This window comes from Rhipicephalus microplus, chromosome 1 (assembly GCF_043290135.1).
Source record: "Rhipicephalus microplus isolate Deutch F79 chromosome 1, USDA_Rmic, whole genome shotgun sequence".
NCBI classification, from domain to species: domain Eukaryota; kingdom Metazoa; phylum Arthropoda; class Arachnida; order Ixodida; family Ixodidae; genus Rhipicephalus; species Rhipicephalus microplus.
In genome coordinates, this window is record NC_134700.1 from 65223226 (window position 1) to 65242323 (window position 19098).

Sequence of the window (19098 nt, forward strand, 5' to 3'; positions counted from 1 at the left end):
TTAGCAGCCAAGTGCCTTAGCCACTAAACCACCGTCGCAGGTCAACCTTCGATTTCATTAAACCATGTACACAGGCCTACACGACTAGTTTTAGAATGATAATACATAGTAGCAATTAAGTGTATAGCAAAATACGTGCCTCTTCAATGATTCCCGCTTCGCGATGCGCACATGAGTATGCTCCAAACCCAACCAAGTGAGGAGCAGATGCAAAGAAAAAGAATAACGATAATTTTCAATTTTTTTATATTACTGTAGTTTATATTCAATATAAAGACTATACTGTTCTACATGAATGGTAAAAACAAGTATTGCACTTTCTGTTTTCAAGTACGTTCTTTATTTTTATGAATATTTATTACTTGAAAAGCCTAAAGAAAACAAAAAACGCAAGGCCTGCGTGGAACGCGCAGCAGAGTCACAGCGAAAGCTGGGAGAGCAGCCTTAAAAAGCCTTTTCTAAACACTCTTCGGGTAAATGCCGCCACTTGCTGGGTACCCATTATGCCGTAAACAATCATAATTTTTGCGGTCGGTCGGTCGGTCGGTCGGTCGGTCGGTCGGTCGGTCGGTCGGTCGGTCGGTCGGTCGGTCGGTCGGTCGGTCGGTCGGTCGGTCGGTCGGTCGGTCGGTCGGTCGGTCGGTCGGTCGGTCGGTCGGTCGGTCGGTCGGTCGGTCGGTCGGTCGGTCGGTCGGTCGGTCGGTCGGTCGGTCGGTCGGTCGGTCGGTCGGTCGGTCGGTCGGTCGGTCGGTCGGTCGGTCGGTCGGTCGGTCGGTCGGTCGGTCGGTCGGTCGGTCGGTCGGTCGGTCGGTCGGTCGGTCGGTCGGTCGGTCGGTCGGTCGGTCGGTCGGTCGGTCGGTCGGTCGGTCGGTCGGTCGGTCGGTCGGTCGGTCGGTCGGTCGGTCGGTCGGTCGGTCGGTCGGTCGGTCGGTCGGTCGGTCGGTCGGTCGGTCGGTCGGTCGGTCGGTCGGTCGGTCGGTCGGTCGGTCGGTCGGTCGGTCGGTCGGTCGGTCGGTCGGTCGGTCGGTCGGTCGGTCGGTCGGTCGGTCGGTCGGTCGGTCGGTCGGTCGGTCGGTCGGTCGGTCGGTCGGTCGGTCGGTCGGTCGGTCGGTCGGTCGGTCGGTCGGTCGGTCGGTCGGTCGGTCGGTCGGTCGGTCGGTCGGTCGGTCGGTCGGTCGGTCGGTCGGTCGGTCGGTCGGTCGGTCGGTCGGTCGGTCGGTCGGTCGGTCGGTCGGTCGGTCGGTCGGTCGGTCGGTCGGTCGGTCGGTCGGTCGGTCGGTCGGTCGGTCGGTCGGTCGGTCGGTCGGTCGGTCGGTCGGTCGGTCGGTCGGTCGGTCGGTCGGTCGGTCGGTCGGTCGGTCGGTCGGTCGGTCGGTCGGTCGGTCGGTCGGTCGGTCGGTCGGTCGGTCGGTCGGTCGGTCGGTCGGTCGGTCGGTCGGTCGGTCGGTCGGTCGGTCGGTCGGTCGGTCGGTCGGTCGGTCGGTCGGTCGGTCGGTCGGTCGGTCGGTCGGGTCGGGTCGGTCGGGTCGGTCGGGTCGGGTCGGGTCGGGTCGGGTCGGGTCGGTCTTTTTAAAGGCTGCAATGACTGACAAGCAGTGCAATTCTAAAAAAAGCTTTATTTTAGTTTTAATCGTCAAAATTTTACAAGCAAGCTTTATGAGCTCAATGGGTGTTTCATCATTTAGTTTTCTAAAACCAGAAATCTGAATGACGGCTGCTAAGTCTTTAAAGAAAGAGAAAGAAATGCGACGATATTGCGTATACCTATGGCTGTGAGTTTCGCTTCACAAACATGAGCTACTCGAAAGAAGTGCTTGACAGCCGGTTTCGCTTCGCTGTCATCATCAGGGATGCCTTAGAAAAAAACGTGATCCACGTCAGTCACGCTGAAAACTGCCCTTGCGATGCGGGAAAGCAGAAGAAAGCGGCTTTTGTTCGCTTTTCAATAGCACAGGGGCTTTACCGTGTCTGCACAAGTTCTCTTTGCAAGATAAAGTGAAATTTTGCCTGAAATGGATCTAGGCATATTGTCTTGGTGGGCACTATAACTTTGCCTGATATTTTTTTTAAACATCAACCTGCTTGGCTCTGCTTCAGTGTCTGCAATTGCGACGGTGCTGGCGCTGTCCTGCCCTAAAAAAAGGTGTCCCCTCCCCAAAACAGCAGAACGCATCTGCTCGGCTGTTGCAGATGAAACCACGAACCGGCACTGTACCGTGCTCCCTACCGGGCTTCAGAAATTAGGTGCCTTTTTCCTCTTCTAACCACTACCGCCACCACACCACGAACACTTGAACCGTGGGTCTAGGAGGGCTCCCATAAAAAAAAACAAAAAAAAAACAGTCAGCCCACGTGCTTGCGAACTGCTTTTCCAGGCTACGTTGTAGGCCTTTAGCTGACCATTTGCAAAGAAGTGCGCCTGTGCCTTTGTTTAAGGTTTCCGCGAGGCAAACTTCGATATTTCGCCACGCGTGAAGTAAAAGCCCGGCTGTCTCATGCATTTTCTGCAGCAACTCCGTAGCTTCCTCTACTGGAGAGAAAAGCTCAATCAAGTCTGTCGCCAGCCTCAGTTCATATTTATACAGTTTAACCTTCTTGCACGCGTGCAGGGTTTCTGTCAGGCCTGGATGACTGGAAAGAGTGGTAACAAGCTTTCCCATGATTCGAAGCTGCGAGTTCCACCTCGTTGCGTTGTGAGATTCCAAATGCAGACCGGCCTCATTAAACACTTCTTCCGTGTTGGCGGTGCTGTTGCATAGAGATGCAACGATGGCATCCCATTTTTGTACGACTTCCTCAGCACTTGGGTCCTACAATAAAGTGAGGATGACAATTAGTGAATATTGACATTGCAAGTACAGGTAACGCAAACGCTCAATGCAACAGAGTTCCAGAAAGAGAAATACGACCTATGCAATAGAAGAATATTAAAGGAGAAAAATACCAGAGAGCCCAAAATACAAGCAAGCAGAAATAGCTTAAACAAGGAATCAACCTAATCCAAATCTATAATGTGTATAGCTTCCGAACAACATGGGCGTACTTTGCGTGACGTGCGGTTTTCATCATTTTTGTTTGTCTTTATACGCACTTCAGAACAGTTTATTAAAGTGGTGAAAGAAGAACTCGAAATGGCTGCCTGGTCTGCGGCAGAAAAATGATCCGCGGCAATTAATTGATGGGAAGCAGAGTTCGCGACCTCGATCACGGCAGAAAGTGCTCCACGAATTCCTGAGATGAAGTAGCGAAGCACGCATGAAATTTCATATAGACATCGGGTGCGGATAGCTGCATAATAAAGCTTCCGTGCATCGAAACTGTAATAGGTACAGTTGTCCGCCCTTTTCAAACAACAATTAATATATTCCTATATTGTTTGCCCACACATTCATGGCAATTTATTTAACGAATCTTGGCTATATAAAAATAATAGTGAATGGACGACGTATCTATTGATACATATAAGATGAAACAATAATGTTATTTATCAGCACATACCTGCCGAATGGCGTCTAACGCTAAGCTGCAGGCTGGGCGCGGCGCAGCCAAATCGAATTTGCTCGAATTGATGGAGTTCGCTTAAACTCATTGGTAAAGCGTTCCGGGCAGTCGTCAAAACTGCCCCGCCGTGGTGGTCTAGTGGCTAATGTACACGGCTTCTGACCCACACGTCGCGCGGTTGAATCTCTGCTGCGGCGGCTGCATTTTCTATGGAGGTGAAAATTCTGTAGGCTCGTGTGCTCAGATTTGAGTGCACGTTAAAGACCCCCATGTGGTGGAAATTTCCGGAGACCTCCACTACGGCGCCTCTCATAATGTTATGGTGGTTTTGGGACCTTAAACCCCACATATAAATCAATCATCAAAATGTCATCTTCATCGTGCTTTTCAGTTTCCCACCCAGCAAATTCAAAAGCCTTTAACATCGATTAAGCGTTATCTGCCACCACGCGGATGACCTAGAAAATGAAATAAGAACAGTTATCGCAGGTGAAAAAGTGTGAAAACACATATTTGACCTAGTTAGCGATGTTCCACTTCTGCAGAGTTGCGTCGTACTCGCAGCGGATCCGAGCACCTGCATTGCTCCCCATCAGGCGAGTGAAAATGAGAAGGTACGTGTCAGTCGCGAAGTCGTTGTCCACGAATGTTGCTTCGACAGCCAGGAAACCCGTCATAGAACGCGACGTCCACATGTCGAGTGCGATACAGACATACTCTGCTCACGCCAAGGACGATGATATTTTGGTCTTCAGCACTTATACTTCGTTCGTAGGCTCATGTTTTTTGCGATAAGCCGATTAGCTGTGGCAACAAAGCGACCAAGTTCAGCATTGCTACTTTTTTCATGCTCATTCAAGACAGGTGGTTTACTTTCTGCTTGAGCATTGGACGACAGTTTAAACGCAAGGTGAGATGTTATCTTATGCGAATGCCAGGTGATAGAGATGGGCCAACTCATTTGATCTCTGCTTCGGCAGCGCTCCCTACCCGCTCGTGAAAGTTACTTTGTGTGGGGGCATGTTATCAATTTAGACTCTTATGGAAATGGTGGGGACGGCAAAAACTCGCTGAGTGTGTCCACATAGTTGCTATCGTAACAATAATGCAGTTTTTTACCGCTAAATAAATGTTTTGGGTTAGCTTTGCTTTCAGTCCACTTTTTATTTATTGTGCATTTATTTTCTGAATTTTCATACCGAACCTGCATATAATGAAATGCTTTTTATGACGAATTTTTCCGGGAATTTATCAATTTCGTTATATCCAGCTTTAGCTGTAATTGAGACCATTGCTTTTAAATTGAGACTGTGTTCTATTTTCTTGTGTGTCTGTTGTTTTTGTTTATTTGCACATCGTCAACATGCCAACTTGTTCTGCTTAACAAAGGGAGTTTTATTGCGAGGGGCCTATGAGCAGTGTTTTGTTCCCAGGTGGCTGATGAGGAGCTGTGCCAAGAGGCCCTGGAGACACTGACGCTGGCGCTGAGTCTGCAGCCCTCTGCCCTGTCACAGCTGCTGGGGAACCCTGACTGGTCACGCTTTGTGCTTGACCTGTTGCTGCACTGCCCACACAGGTCAGTGGCTAATTGCAATCGTAGCTTGCAACCTAAGGAAAGCATCATTTTAAGCATTAAATGCACCTGGTCTGTCTTGTAAGCTCATTGCCATATGTCCTGGTTCTTACCGTGTCCTGCATCCCCCGTGAACTATGTCCTTGAACGGCTTGGTGAAATTATTGCTAGTTTAAGGGTGTCATCTCGCCTTAAAGGGACCCTGAAATGGTTTTGGCGATTTTGTGCAAACACATTGGGCCAGTGGACCAAGTCCCGAGAGTTATTTAGAAACAAGCACAATAACAAGGCGGTGTCGCTAACGCCTGACTCACCACAAGGGCCCCCGGCAGACAGTCCGTAGTGCCGTGCACCGGGGTCCCACTGCAAGAGACAACCGTTTGCGTGAAACACCACCAGCCAGAGAGACTCGCTCAACTCTCTCATGCCGACACCAAGGCTTGCCGCCAGGGGTCACTGCCGGCGCTACCGATCTAACCATGATGATGATAGTGGTGATCAATGCTCGCCAACACGCCACCTACCGCTCGATAGTTGTCAACCCCTGATTGCAGCTTATGTGCGAGACATGCGTGCCATGAGGCGCAAGCAACTTTACAGGGGGGTGCCAGCATCTCCACATGTTTTAATCTAAGCATCGACGGAAGCTTGTGGCTAACGTAAGATAGAAGCTGCAGCCAACAACAGTGTCGACAGGCACGCGCTCTTACTGCTCTAGACCAGTGTGATTTTATCTGTACAGCACGAACAACACATACGAATAGACCTCCGAAATGGTGCGACGATAATGTGGCCACCTTGCGATCAAGGCTCAGTGCATACCCTTATATGGCCGCTCTAGAAAGCGAAGCACTTTTTGCGCAGTATGTTTGTGTTGAGAGTACAAGGTAGAGGGTATATCAGTCCTAAATAGCTCTTGTGCCAGGGATCACACCCTTGAAGTCAAAATTTATAGCCCCCCCCCTCGCGTTCCTAGCTCGATCCTTCCTGTCTCTTAGACACAGGTGGCGCATTCCTCTCTTGAGTAACAATCGATGGGAGGCCTGATATGTGGGCTGATGTCATCGCATCCGCCCTCTCTTCAAAGGAGATAGGACGGCTCTTCTTGTCTCTGCTTTAGCTGTGTTTGTTGCCCCCACTTGCATGCTTTTACCCACGTGTAAAACATGATGCGGCGGGGGATGTTATCGTTTGGGACATCACACAAAACATCATGGCCAGTGGCATAGCCAGGAGGGGGGAGGGGGCACTTCGGGAACATGCCTCCCCCCCTCACCTCCAAAATGTTTCTACCATGGCATACATGGTGCAAAATGACCTTTTGCCTGCCCCCCCCCCCCCCCTCCTTGAAATCAAGATGCAACCCCCCCCTTCAGTTTTTTAAATATCTGGCTACACCCCTGGCAATGAAAAAAACCAGTCGAGAATGACGATATAATTGCTATCCAATTAAAAACAAAATGGATCTTGCCTTTAAATTGTCTTAGGCTGCAGTGCCTAGAATTCTAAGCGCTATACTTAGGCGTATGCATAAGGTACCGTGTGAGATTTTTCTTTATGCACTGCTTCCTCTCTAGAGGACACAGTAGGGAGATTTTGGAGTATAGACAGAATGCCCTGGCCACATAAGATATTGCTGTAAAAGGAAAATGAAGTTTGTTAAATTCTGTAGTTTCAGCACAGAGATGAGTGCCGGAGGAGATTGGCTTTCTGAGACTAGCAAAATGACGTCATGTTACGCCCAGCACTCTAATCAGTCGTGAAGAAACAGGACCTTTCTTTATTTTTGAAGTCAACTTAGGGAAATGCACTTGGGACTGTGTGAATCTCTAACGTACGTTACAGCATTTGTCTACCATATCTACTGATAACCACATAGGTGTATTCATATCGTTATTTCGTGGAGTACAGCTCTATTCAACCAGTATTCTGTTTCCTTGCTACAGAAATAATCATTGAACAAGTCTTTCCAGAATGCTCAACAGCATGACGCCATTATTATTGCATCATCAACTGAAATAAGGAGTGCTTGTTAGATGATTGGCTAAATTTGCAATGAATTTAAAAATATATAGCCCTTCAAAACAGCCTCAGAATATCTTTTCTTGTCCTTGAATGTAAATGCAACTTGCTTCTCCTCCAAGATTTGAAGTTAGCTGCTCCAGATTGCTTCAAAATGAAAAGTTTTGCTGCTCCAAAGTGCTCTAATATGAAAATTTTGCTGCTCCAAAAATTGTTCCACATTGGGAGACCTCAGTAGCATCACTGAATATTGCGATCGTGAAAAAAAGTGAGTCCTTAAATCAAGTAAATACGGTAAATTTGTGGTGCAAATGGTTTGAAGATGCTTTAGCTGAAACGCTGACAAAACTTTGAAAAACAGTTTCAGGGTCCCCTTAAAGCAGCATATGACAGCTTTGAACACTTCGTTATAAATATTTACAAGCTTTAAGAAAGTTACATTGAGATTACTTTTGTCTGACAAATAATTCCACAGTTATTTAAACTGAGGCAAGCTCGTATACAGCAACAACTATAGAGCCTAGAAGGGTTCGCAGAGCTTCTTTAAATCCATAAATATTCTTGACATTGACAATATAAGTTCAAGGGCCCTTGATACTTCTTGAATACCTATCAACTCCTTGTAATCCTTCAAATGCCATGGGGTTTGTTCAAATAGAGGAAATTAACGTGATGCTAAATTTAAAAGCCCTTCCGCTTACCATTGATCATATAAAAACAAGCTGTCTTGATTTGAAAAGGCGTGAGGGAGTTCTGGTTTTAAATTGGCGTTACAGTGTCTGGCAACTAATATCGATTGGAAATCGAATCGAATCTAAGGCATATTGCTCGGTCAGGCTATGGTCCCTAAGTCCCTATGTTGGTGGCATTAATGCATGTGCAGGTGGCACTGCGATCCATCAGAGCTATCTAGTTAGTTTTCTGTCTGGCCCCGCCGCGGTGGTCTAGTGGCTAAGGCACTCGGCTGCTGACCCGCATGTCGGGGCATCAAATCCCGGCTGCGGCGGCTGCATTTCCGATGGAGGCAGAAATGTTGTAGGCCCGTGTGCTCAGATTTGGGCGCACGTTAAAGAATCCTAGGTGGTCAAAATTTCTGAAGCCCTCCACTACGGCGTCTCTCATAATCATATGGTGGTTTTGGGACGTTAAACCTTACAAATCAATCAATCAGTTATGTCTGTGCCTCGAAAAGCTGAAAGTTGTTCCTAACAGTTTAATTGACAACATCTCTCTTGTCTTCTTTCCGAAGACAAGAGAAATGTTGTGTGTGCACAGTATATTCAGTTCTGTCGAGAAAAACAGCATGAACTGCAAAACTGTGCTAGAGAATGTGAATGCCTTCGCGTTCTCTTTGTGCGCCTTACCAAGCGTGACCCATGGTTCTTGATCCTGTGGGTAGGGCTGAAGGTCCTTCTCTTGATTAGCCATGGACAGGCTTCAGTAGAACGAGGTTTCAGTGTGAACAGGCAGATTGCGATTGAAAATATGACAGAGCTCTCATGTGCGCCGTCAAGGTTCGCATTGCACTAATGTGTTTTTGTGACTGATTTTTTAGACATATTTATGTTCCAAAATGTGATTTTCTGAACTAAATTGTTTGCTTTGGTTTTGAGCTATTCCACTCGAATGTTGGATTGTTGGTTGACTTGGTCAAGTTTTGCTTGCAGTGGCTAGTTGTGTGCCTCTAAGATGGGAAGTGCACACTTTTTCGCAGTTTTGAAGGCCACATCTGATCTTCCTTGGCTAACAAAATGGCAATACTTTTCTTTTTCAGTCAGCCTGATAATCATATAAAATATGCCGTTACGTTTTTATTTTCTAGGCATTTGTTTTTAGGGTCGTCATTACACACATGGCTAGTGGTGTGCCCATGATGAGTGTGCCAAGTGTGTTTGAGCAGTCGTGCGCATCACATGCACACATACTTGCTGCTGTTCACGATTGCTCAGTAGCACTTCATGGTCACAGTGCTCGGCTACTGATCTGGAACACACAGGTCCGATTGCGGCCACGACGGTTGTGTTTTGATGATTGCAAATTGCTGGAGGCTTATGTATTGTGCGTTGTCGCTGCTAGTATAAGCAGCCGAGACCATGTTAAATCCCACAAAACAGGTGAGACGTTGCATGCACCTTTTTGCGACCGGCATAACGTTTTGTTTGCTTGGTTTCACGAAGCCACCAACTTTGCCGATCGCAACGATCGGCAAACTACAGCATGAAGCATGGCATTATTGGGGATTAGTCTTAAAGCTTTTCTAATTCAAAGAAACTTTATTTTCGTGGCTTGACCATTTTTTATACTGTTCGATTTTTTGGATCATTTTGCTGTCCCTGCCAAGTCCGTAAAATTGGTCAGCGACTGTATCTCTGAACAAGTCATGTGCGAGGCCGTGACAACCCATCGTGGGCTGGTGTTTAAGGTTATACATTACACATGGAAAAAAAAACAAGTTGTGGCACAGTAGTAACCATGAAAAGAAAAGAACTTGAGCTAGAGCTACAGAGCATGCTAAGATGAAGACAAAGCTCCAAAAAACTCTGATGTGCTTGCTGGAGTAAGTAAATTACATTTTGGAAAGGTGCTGAAGGAAAAGAACTGTCATGCCTGTGTGGTATGCCCAGCACAGTCACAGCAAAAGCTGTAAGAGCGGCCTTTCTTCAGCCCTTTTTAAACAATCTTTGGGTGACTGCTACAAGAACACTTGCATGGTACCCACTATCCATAAATCATAATTTTTGTGTAATAAGGAGGCATTTACTATGCCATCCTTACTACCCACTGCTACAAGAACACTCGCATGGTACCCACTATCCATAAATTATAATTTTTGTGTAGTAAGGAGGCATTTACTATGCCATCCTCTGTCATTCAGTGGAGATGCTTGGTACCCGCTATGCATTTGCTAGGAAGTTTGTGCAATTTTTGGATACTGTGGCTGATGCGGTAAGGAATTGTGCTTGAAGCTTTTGCAATGGGTTGGAGTATTCAACGACCCACTCGTTGTGCAATTCACATTGTGTGACGCCTGCTTGTTCTTTCACAGTTTTAAAATGCTTTATTACTCATAATAATGCGATTCCTTTCCCAATATAAAGCCTTCCTAGGATCAGCTTGCAAGGAAGTTTCAAGCACTGGCATGGCTTAGTGGTAGAATACTGGGCTGGAACGCAAGGAACCTGGGTTCGAATCCTATTGCATTCTTAGTGTTTTTGATTTATATAGTTTTTTCTTATTTAATGCGATAGTCGTTACGAACACCGGCGGTGGCTGTGGACAATGACGGTGCCAAAAAAGGCCCTTGTTGTGAGCTCTTAACAGCTTTTGCTGTAAAAATGACATGGCTCATCTTGTCAAGGCCAACAATTTTCTTCAAACAGCTAAAGAATAAAAGGTGGAGGTAGCTGCTTTTGAAAAAGAAATTAGTTCAAAACAGCCCCTTAAGTCACGTGCCAAATAAAACTATGTTGACACTTCTTTATTTTTTCCTTTTTTGCATCCTTGAAATCCTTGAAGAATCCTTGAATTTTCATCCAGATATTGTGTGTGAACCCTGGCCTGGCAGGCTGAAATATAGTAGCAGCAACAATATTCAAGGTGGGGTCAACACCTTTGAAATAAAATAATACATAAATATTATGCCAGCATAATGAGTTAACATTACCGTTAATGTCATGCATTAATGACTTGCATAAATGGCATGTCGTGTCGTGTAGTGGATTGATGATACTGTCATGTCAGAGACACTGGAGTTTTAAAAAACAAACACATCTTCATCTATAAAGTTGCTGACCTGGCTAGTTGGTTGTGTATACATGAGGTTAACAGGCGAAAAAAGAAGCATGGCCAAGGACAGGAAACACGAAGGACAAGCACTGACTTCCAACCGAATGTAGGAAGTCTGTGCTTTTCCCATGTGTTTCCTGTCCGCGGCTGTCTTTCTTGTTTGCCCACCATTTCTGGCTGTGTTTCTTTGAAAGTAGAAGTCAGCTCTTATTCCATGTGTTTCCTGTCCAGGGTAGTCTTTCTTTGAAAGTTAGACATTGCTTGTCCCGTGTGCTTCCCGTCTTTGGCCGTCTTTCTTTGAAAGCTGAAGTCGGCGCTTGCCCCGTGTGTTTCCTGTTTGCGACCCCCTTTCTTTGAAAGTTGAACTCAGCGCTTGTCCCGTGTGATTCCTGTTCGCAGCCGCCTTTCTTTGAAAGTTCAAGTCAGTGCTTGTCCCATGTGTTTTCTATCCGCGGCCGCCTTTTTTTGAAAGTTGAAGTTGGCACTTGTTCCATGTGTTTTCTGTTCGCGGCCGCCTTTTTTTGAAAGTTGAAGACATTGCTTGTCCCGTGTGATTCCTGTCCGCGGCCGCCTTTCTTTGAAAGTTTAAGTCAGCGCAAGTCCCGTGTGTTTCCTGTTCACGGCTGTTCTTCTTTGAAAGTTGAAATTTATGCTTGTCCCGTGTAATTCCTGTCCACAGCGGCCTTTCTTTGAAAGTTGAAGTCTGTGCTTGTCCCGTGTGATTCCTGTCCGCAGCTGCCTTTCTTTGAAAGTTGAAGTCAGTGCTGGTCCCGTGTGTTTCCTGTCCGCGGCTGTCTTTCTTTGAAAGTTGAAGCCGGCGCTGGTCTCACGTGTTTCCTGTGCGCAGCCACATTTTTTTGAAAGTCGAAGTCAGTGCTTGTCCCGCGTGATTCCTGTCCGCTGCTACCTTTCTTTGAAAGTGGACGTCTGTGCTTATTCCAAGTGTTTCCTGTCCGCGGCCATCTTTCTTTGAAAGTTGAAGTTGGCGCTGGTCCAGCGTGTTTTTTTGTTCGTGGCTGGCTTTCTTTGAAAGTTAAATTCCACGCTTGTTTCCTGTGATTCCTGTCTGCAGCTGCCTTTCTTTGAAAGTTGAAGTTGGCGCTTGTCTCGTGTGTTTGCTGTCTGCGGCCCTGTTTATTTTTTTTTTTGCGCTGTTAACCTTAAGGCCTACTTCGGCGATTTTTCGAGGTTAATGGATCTTGATGAAATTCACTGGGTACGTTTGCGCCATTCATGCCAAACTACGAGCTTGAGAGTTTCGCAGATTCTTTTCATATGAATTTTATGGCTTGCCTCCAAAAGCTCTCCTTGCTTGCCAGAAATAATGGCAACATTGCGTGGTAGACATTGAGTTTTGCCTGGCTGAAGTGACGAAACTGATGTGCCACTGCAGCGTCTGCTTGTCTTCACTGGATTGTGTGGGTTGGGCTTGCGCTTCCTTGGTTGAGCGTGCGATGTTATTTTTCATGTGGTGGGTGTGCAATAGATGGTAAGGGGTGTTGCATTGTGGGCTGCACATGATTCGCCATATATTCACCAAAGCAGCGTAAGTGTTTTAGCCAATAACCACAGACACAAACTTAGACGCTGTGGACAGGTAGTGTCATCTGGCGGGCGGTCTGCACAGTCAGGCAAGTTTGAGCAAGGGATTGCGTCACACATAGATGTGCATTGGGTTGGGTTTCAGATTTGTTGTTGCAGTTTTTCGCTAATTAAAAATTATTTTTGAATTTGTGGAGCGTTTCATTTATTGGGCGCATGACAACAGTGTCTCAGCAATGTAAAAGCACCATTATCCAAACATAGTAAAAAAAATCGCAGGAGTTGTGTCCTTTAAGGGGGAGGTGGCATTGAAAAAAACTTTTTTATTTGTTGACCTACAGCAATGAAATTTGGCATGCATACTCATAAGTGTCTCGAATAGGGAAATATGCAGTTTCATCATGATAGCGTCAGTAGTTCTCAAGTTACATAATGCTACATAGTCCAATTATATGGTCTGCTCGTGGAAAGCCTAGCGCTGCAACAAAACATGCCAGGAAGCTGTGTATGGTGTTGATCTTTACTCAAAAGAAAGCTACAGGGTATGGCACTCTCAGAATTTTTTATTAAGTTCTTTTTTATTTTTTAGAGATCATCATGGCTTCCCGCACACATTGTCAGAAACAGTGGCATGGACAAATCATAGTCTAGAAAAATAACAGGGCCATAAAAACAGAAATTGAAGATTGCTGTACCCCCAAGCAGTGTTCAGGGATTCAGGGAAAAAAAAACAGAATCAAAATCGGTCCAGTCATTCTCGTGCTACTCTTTCCACGAGCAATGCACAATGTCCAAAACACACTTGTGAGAAAAAGCCTGTCGAAGTTTTCGACAGGCTTTTTTCAATCAACTTTTTTGTTTGTCGTTGGATATTGATGAAAATTGGCACAGACACTAAGAATGACCTCACAGTGCTTCCATGAAAATTTTGAAGCGATACTACAATTACTTTACGAGAAACAAATTATTTCTTCATTGAACCATGTGGAGGGGCTGAGCATAATGTCAAAAAAAAAAGAAAACAGTATTGAGAAAGCTGCGTTTAAAGTTTCAACTTTTCTTTACGTCTCTAATACACCTAGAAATTGTGATCTCAGGTTTGTCTTGTGATATTTGACTTCTTTTCATGATTTACTCCTTTTCATGATTTACAAAGAACAAGTATGGATTTCAAACCAAGTTCTTTGTATGAAGGAGTGGTGTGATAGGTATGACAGAAAAGATTGTAATTGAATAAAACCATATACTGAAATTATTACACATACTTTTTGTGCTGAAGTTGTAATTAGTGTAATTAAGTACTTGATTACAAATATTCACTGAACTTTTCTTTATTTGGAAAGAGGTTTATTGCATCAGAAAAATGGATCGCACCATGACGGCCTATGCCTTCTTTCCAAATAACAAAGTTATGGGCAGAAGACTAGTGGCACAGGAATTTCTAGCAGTATAATTAATGACACGAAACGGGCATATAAAAATTCGTGCCCCTGATTCATACATGCTCTTTCGCTGCTCTAGCCGTGAAACGCATCATCATACAGCCGGTCGCGGAAACTCTAATCTACAGCAATTTATTAACCTCGGAACATTCATAGACCTTCGTGGCGATATCAAGCACGGCTTCAAGCACGTCTGAACCGCATCACAAAAGCTTATTGACAGCACTCCATATGACCGTGGGGTGCGCGGCCGCGTGGACAGTGCAGCCGGCGCGTTAAGAGCAAACCTCATAAGCGCGGAAATGCACACGACAGCGACGAGCGATGCTATGAGCGACGAAACAGGGCGTTCGCGCGACGTGTCGCGTGCTCGTTTTCGCGCGATCGCTCGGTTCTTCGGATTCGGAAACCGTCGCTCATCGCCCGGAAGTGCTGGGCTCAAGCAGCCAATAGCGAAAAACCGGAAAAGACAAAGACTACATAGGTGCACGTGACCGTGCCCGAGTCACGTATGCGCAACAAGAAATAACGCAATGTTTATTACGCATGTGCATATAAAAAGTGCTGCAAGGCAATAATAAACACTTTCTGTTCCATTACACAACAATATATCTTATTTTTAAATTGCATACCGCTCGCTACAAGGTTTTCTTGGTGCGAGTAGACGGCCTCTTGCCAGGAACAGTGGAATTCGCTCGCTGAAGCCGTTGCGTGAATGAGGTTTGGCTGCGCTAGCGACTGATCGCGCGAAGACGATCTACGTCGCGTCGCTGTCGTGTGCATTTTAGCGCTTATGAGGTTTGGCCCATAGAGTTTCTCAAAATTAACTAGAGGGCACTCTGGCACTGCAATCGTTCAGCGACCATGGGAATGATGGGTAGTACACACATTTGCCTAGTCTTCGTACTTGCGGGCGGCGAATCGTCTTTGCGGCTTCGTTTATTGCTGTGTTTCGATTTTGTTTTGAAAGAGAGATTCAGCCCTTTTGAACTTCGTGACCCAATTTGGAAAGGTAATTCGAAAAAAAAATAGGGTGGTAAAGCGCAATCGCTGAACATTTGCTGATTTTTGTATCGTGAGAAAACAGCTTCAAGCCACACGAACACACACGGAGCCAAGAGCAGGCCAGAAGTAAGAAGTTTAGACAAATGTGTGTACTACCCATCATTCTCATGCTCGCTGAAGCGTTGTGCATTGCAGCTCCCATAGACACTAGCGCCAGAGTTCCCTCTAGTAAGTATTGTGGGAAACTCTATGGTTTGGCCCTAATGCACTTGCCGGCGGGGTTCGATGACGATGCGCGAAATGTGTAACTACGCTAACAAAAAATCGGCGCGCACTGCACTTGGCATCGCATTTTCGAATGACGACGCGTGAAACTGCTAGCCGCTGTTCCGAGCAATCCTTGGCCAACGCCTCCTCTAGAAAGATGCCTGAGGAATGGCTCGGGCTCTCAGCGGAGTTGGCCTGCTTTCAGTTGTAAAAAAGCTCCGCGCGGCGTTACCAGCTGTGCGTTTTTCATCTGCGGCCCCTAGGGGCGCGTCAGTCGAAAGTTGTTCGAGACCTGCAACTGTGCACCACTGTTTCGGAGGCTATGCAAAGTGTTGCGTTGTTGCACTGTCCGCCACAAGTGACGCTAGCGACCGAGAACATTTTCAAAATGAAGGAGGGAAAAAGTGTGGCAGCTGTTTTTTTTTTTTTTTTTTCTCATGCGGCAGGCATCTTCCAGGCACTGCGCCGTGTCGCCTGTAGGCAGACAGAAATTAGGTGCCTTCTTCCTTTTCCTCATGAACCACTAACAACAACATCTTCCCAGAGGAGGCGTTGCCTTGGAAGTGAAGGGGAAGGGGAGGGGGTGACGAGCTTGGCTGTGTTGTCCGCTGCAGATGCGTAAAATGCCCATACGTAATTCAGAGGAGCTAGCGAGTGATACGGTACATTCCTTGTGAAGAAGCACGTCGCCAAGAGTGCGCTTGCGTGTCGTTCTTGCCCGCAGTCTCGCTGTCGGCGGAGTTAGGGCTAAGCCGACTTCGATGACGGGCCGCACTCGTAGACCGCCGCGCGCCCGCTCGCTCGTAGTAATCTGATCGTGCATCCGATGCGGCCACTCGTAGTAATCGGATCGTGCCGCCTCTTACAGCTTCATTGCTTGCGAAGAAGCAGGCCGCCACGAATGGGCTAGCGCGTCGTTCCTGCCCGCAGTCTTGCTGTCGGCGGAGTTAGGGCTAAAGACGACTCCAATGACACGCGCTCGTAGTAACCTGATCGCGCATCCGCTTACTGCTCATAACGAAAGCATAATTATATCTTAAGTGATCATCAAGCCGTGAACACATCGGGAAATAGCGATTTTCGAGAGCCACGTCCTTGCGACGCACAAGCAGCAGACGACGATCTCCCGGAGGGAGCATCGGGCCAATAGCGAGGCGAGCCAACACCTCCTCTAAACAATGCCTGGGGAATGGCTCGCGCTCCCAGCGGAGTTGGCCTGCCTTCAGTTTTGAGCAAGCGCCGCGCGGTGGCGCTCGCGACCGAGACTATTATCACGGCGACGGGCGGTACCAGCTGAGCGTTTTTCATCTGCGGCCCCTAGGGGCGCATCAGTCGAAAGTTGTTCGAGACCTGTAACTGTGCACCACTGTTTCGGAGGCTATGCAAAGTGTTGCATTGTTGCACAGTCCGCCACAGGTGACGCTAGCGACCGAGAACAATCTAAAATAAAGAAGGGAAAGAGTGTGGCAGCCGTTTTTCTTCTCATGTGGCAGGCATCTTCTAGAGGAGGCGTTGGGCGGGCTGAGGCAACATGGCGGCCACGGCCAATCAAGTGCCTCAAAACGACCTTCAAACATTTGGTTTTTGCTCGCTTGGCGGGGAAGTTAAACCCAGAGAAATGCTCTTTCCGATGAGCCCAAGAAGCCGGCTCCCGGACCAAGCATCGTGAAGCTATTATTTTTTTTAAATCGCCATTTTCTCGCCATTTCCAGAAAAGTTTTGCCATCTAGGTGGGTGAAACGAATTTTCTGAAGCACTTCTGTGCGGTTTTCAGTGTAGATATTTTTGGTACCAGATAGAAAAAGGGTTCCAGAAACTGAAAACTTGAGTTTCAAAAAATCTACTTTTTTGCCATTTTTCGCGATCCCAAAGCCGCGTCCCCCCTTAAAGGGACACTAAAGAGCAAAACATTTTTTCGCGTCTTAGCAAAGTACAATTTCGTAATCCCGAAAACACCACTTTAACTGCCACACAACACTTGGTAAGTGAAAAAAACGTGTAAGAAGGAACTGCGGGTGGAAAGGGCACCTTGAAGTTTCCACACCAGACACTGTGATGTCATAAATTTTTAAGGTGTCCGCTGGGTCCTACGCACGTTTTCGTGAATAAAATTGAAGTACATTGTCATCGGTAGATGCCATAAACAGCATACGAAGTTTCAGAAAATTTTATCAAGCCAATGTCGTGAAAATGCAAAAATACATTGTTGAATTTCTTACGTCATGTGTGGAGACGGCACGAAATTTATAAATGAAACTTCAACTTTAATTTTCTCCTCTAATAATGAACTTATGACAGTGAAACTTGTGCCATTAGAGTGCAGTTTAATCAATCTAAAAGAAATCATTGTTACTCTTTGGTGTTCTTTTATGTATGCGTTCATCCTGTCATCAATGTGGCGTCGATAATCCTGTATGTACAAGGGCTTCATGCATCAGGGCAATTTGATGATGAAATCAAGAAAAGTTACCCCTCGCTGTTCCAGAGTCCCGTTCGTTTAGGCGTTTTTAAATGTTGCTGATTATTCGTAAAAATATTTTTAAAAATTTGCCATTTTGCATAGGCGCTATTTAATTTTAGTAACAAATCAAATAGAAGCTACTCTATTTGTTAGTACAAGTTTTCGAAAATTCCCACATCCTTAGAAACAATAATACAATAATGTGTCTTGGATGCCCCGACAGCCCTGAAGATGCGTGAAAATTTTAAAATGCCGGCAGAGCCAGAGTAAAGGTTCAGAAACAATACCACCATGGCAACAAACAAAACCTTGCACAGCCTGAGGGTCATTTTCTCTGCACTGCTTCTTTGAAATATCGGGCTGTTTTTAATATCTGTAATTTCGTTTTTTTGGTGTTTCAACAGTTAGCTGACTTGCTCTATAACTACCACAGCTTAGAAATAAATCTTGCTTTTTATAAGCCTCATGAAATGTCTGATGCTTTCAAAACTGCAAGTTGTACTAGAAAATAATTGCATATTCAAAATTGATGCATAAAAACTCATAATCGGTAAAAGTTTCAGAAAAGGTACTCTAGAAGTAAAGAATAAATGTTACTAAAGCAGGGTTTCTCTTTGTGTAAAGAGCCACAGTATTCTCTTTTTAACACTACCTTCTTGTCAAATTTGATGGTGTAAAAAAGTAAGCTTAATTTTGCAAAGTAACAGAAAAGACAATTGTATAACCCGGCAATTGATATTTGCAAGGTGTTACATGTAACTAGCCCAACCTTCGATTCTGTTACATGTTCTTTTACATGCTTATTTGCAGATGCATACGCCAGTGTGCGGCTGACCAGCTGTGCCTGATTGCGACCAAGTGCACTGCAAGCCAGCATTGTCTGCTGTCTCTGGTGGAGTTGCTGTTTGCCCAGCTTCCTGTGAGTAGGGCTTTCTCCCACTTGTGTGCACCACATGTTAGGCACGATGCACTTTGATCTCATTTTGTTACTACAGTAATATGGTCACTTATTAGACTGCCCATTTGTAAGCATTTTCTAACCATGGTGGCAGGGACTGTGCTTTGTGCTGAAAAGACAGTTGCTGCCTTGTATTGGAAATATTTTCTATATTCACATTTCTTTCCAATGAAATGCATTTGGGGCATAGCAGCCATGACATACAGGAACTGATTCACGCACAATTTTGAAGCTGCCTCGAGGACAATATAGAGACAGTAGCACGACAAGACAAGTGGTCATGATGCCACACATGTTTCTTATTTTCACTTGTGTTGTATTCAGTTTTCGCCCATAAAGCCCATCAGCGATTCTCATCGCAAACCGCTCCTCATTGTTTGAGAAGTTCGTGATCAATGTAGACGGTTCTGTTAAAATTGTGCGCAAATAGCAAACACTCTAGCTTTTTCCAAAGGTTGTGTAACAACCAGCAACAAGACCTGAATATGTAGAAATACCGGCGCGCTTCACTGCTTCTCATTTTATGACGGCCTACGCTCTG

General features: G+C 45.9%; 1 protein-coding gene across 3 annotated transcripts in view; it reads left to right on the top strand.

The window, feature by feature from the left end:
• Positions 1-19098, top strand: part of faf (ubiquitin carboxyl-terminal hydrolase-like faf) — a 482217-nt gene that overhangs the window by 260161 nt on the left and 202958 nt on the right. For all 3 annotated transcript variants that reach the window (XM_075874530.1, XM_037429964.2, XM_075874549.1), the window contains 2 exons: positions 4935-5077; positions 18410-18518. In XM_075874530.1, the coding sequence (XP_075730645.1) occupies positions 4935-5077; positions 18410-18518 (252 nt within the window). The remainder of the gene's footprint in view (positions 1-4934; positions 5078-18409; positions 18519-19098) is intronic.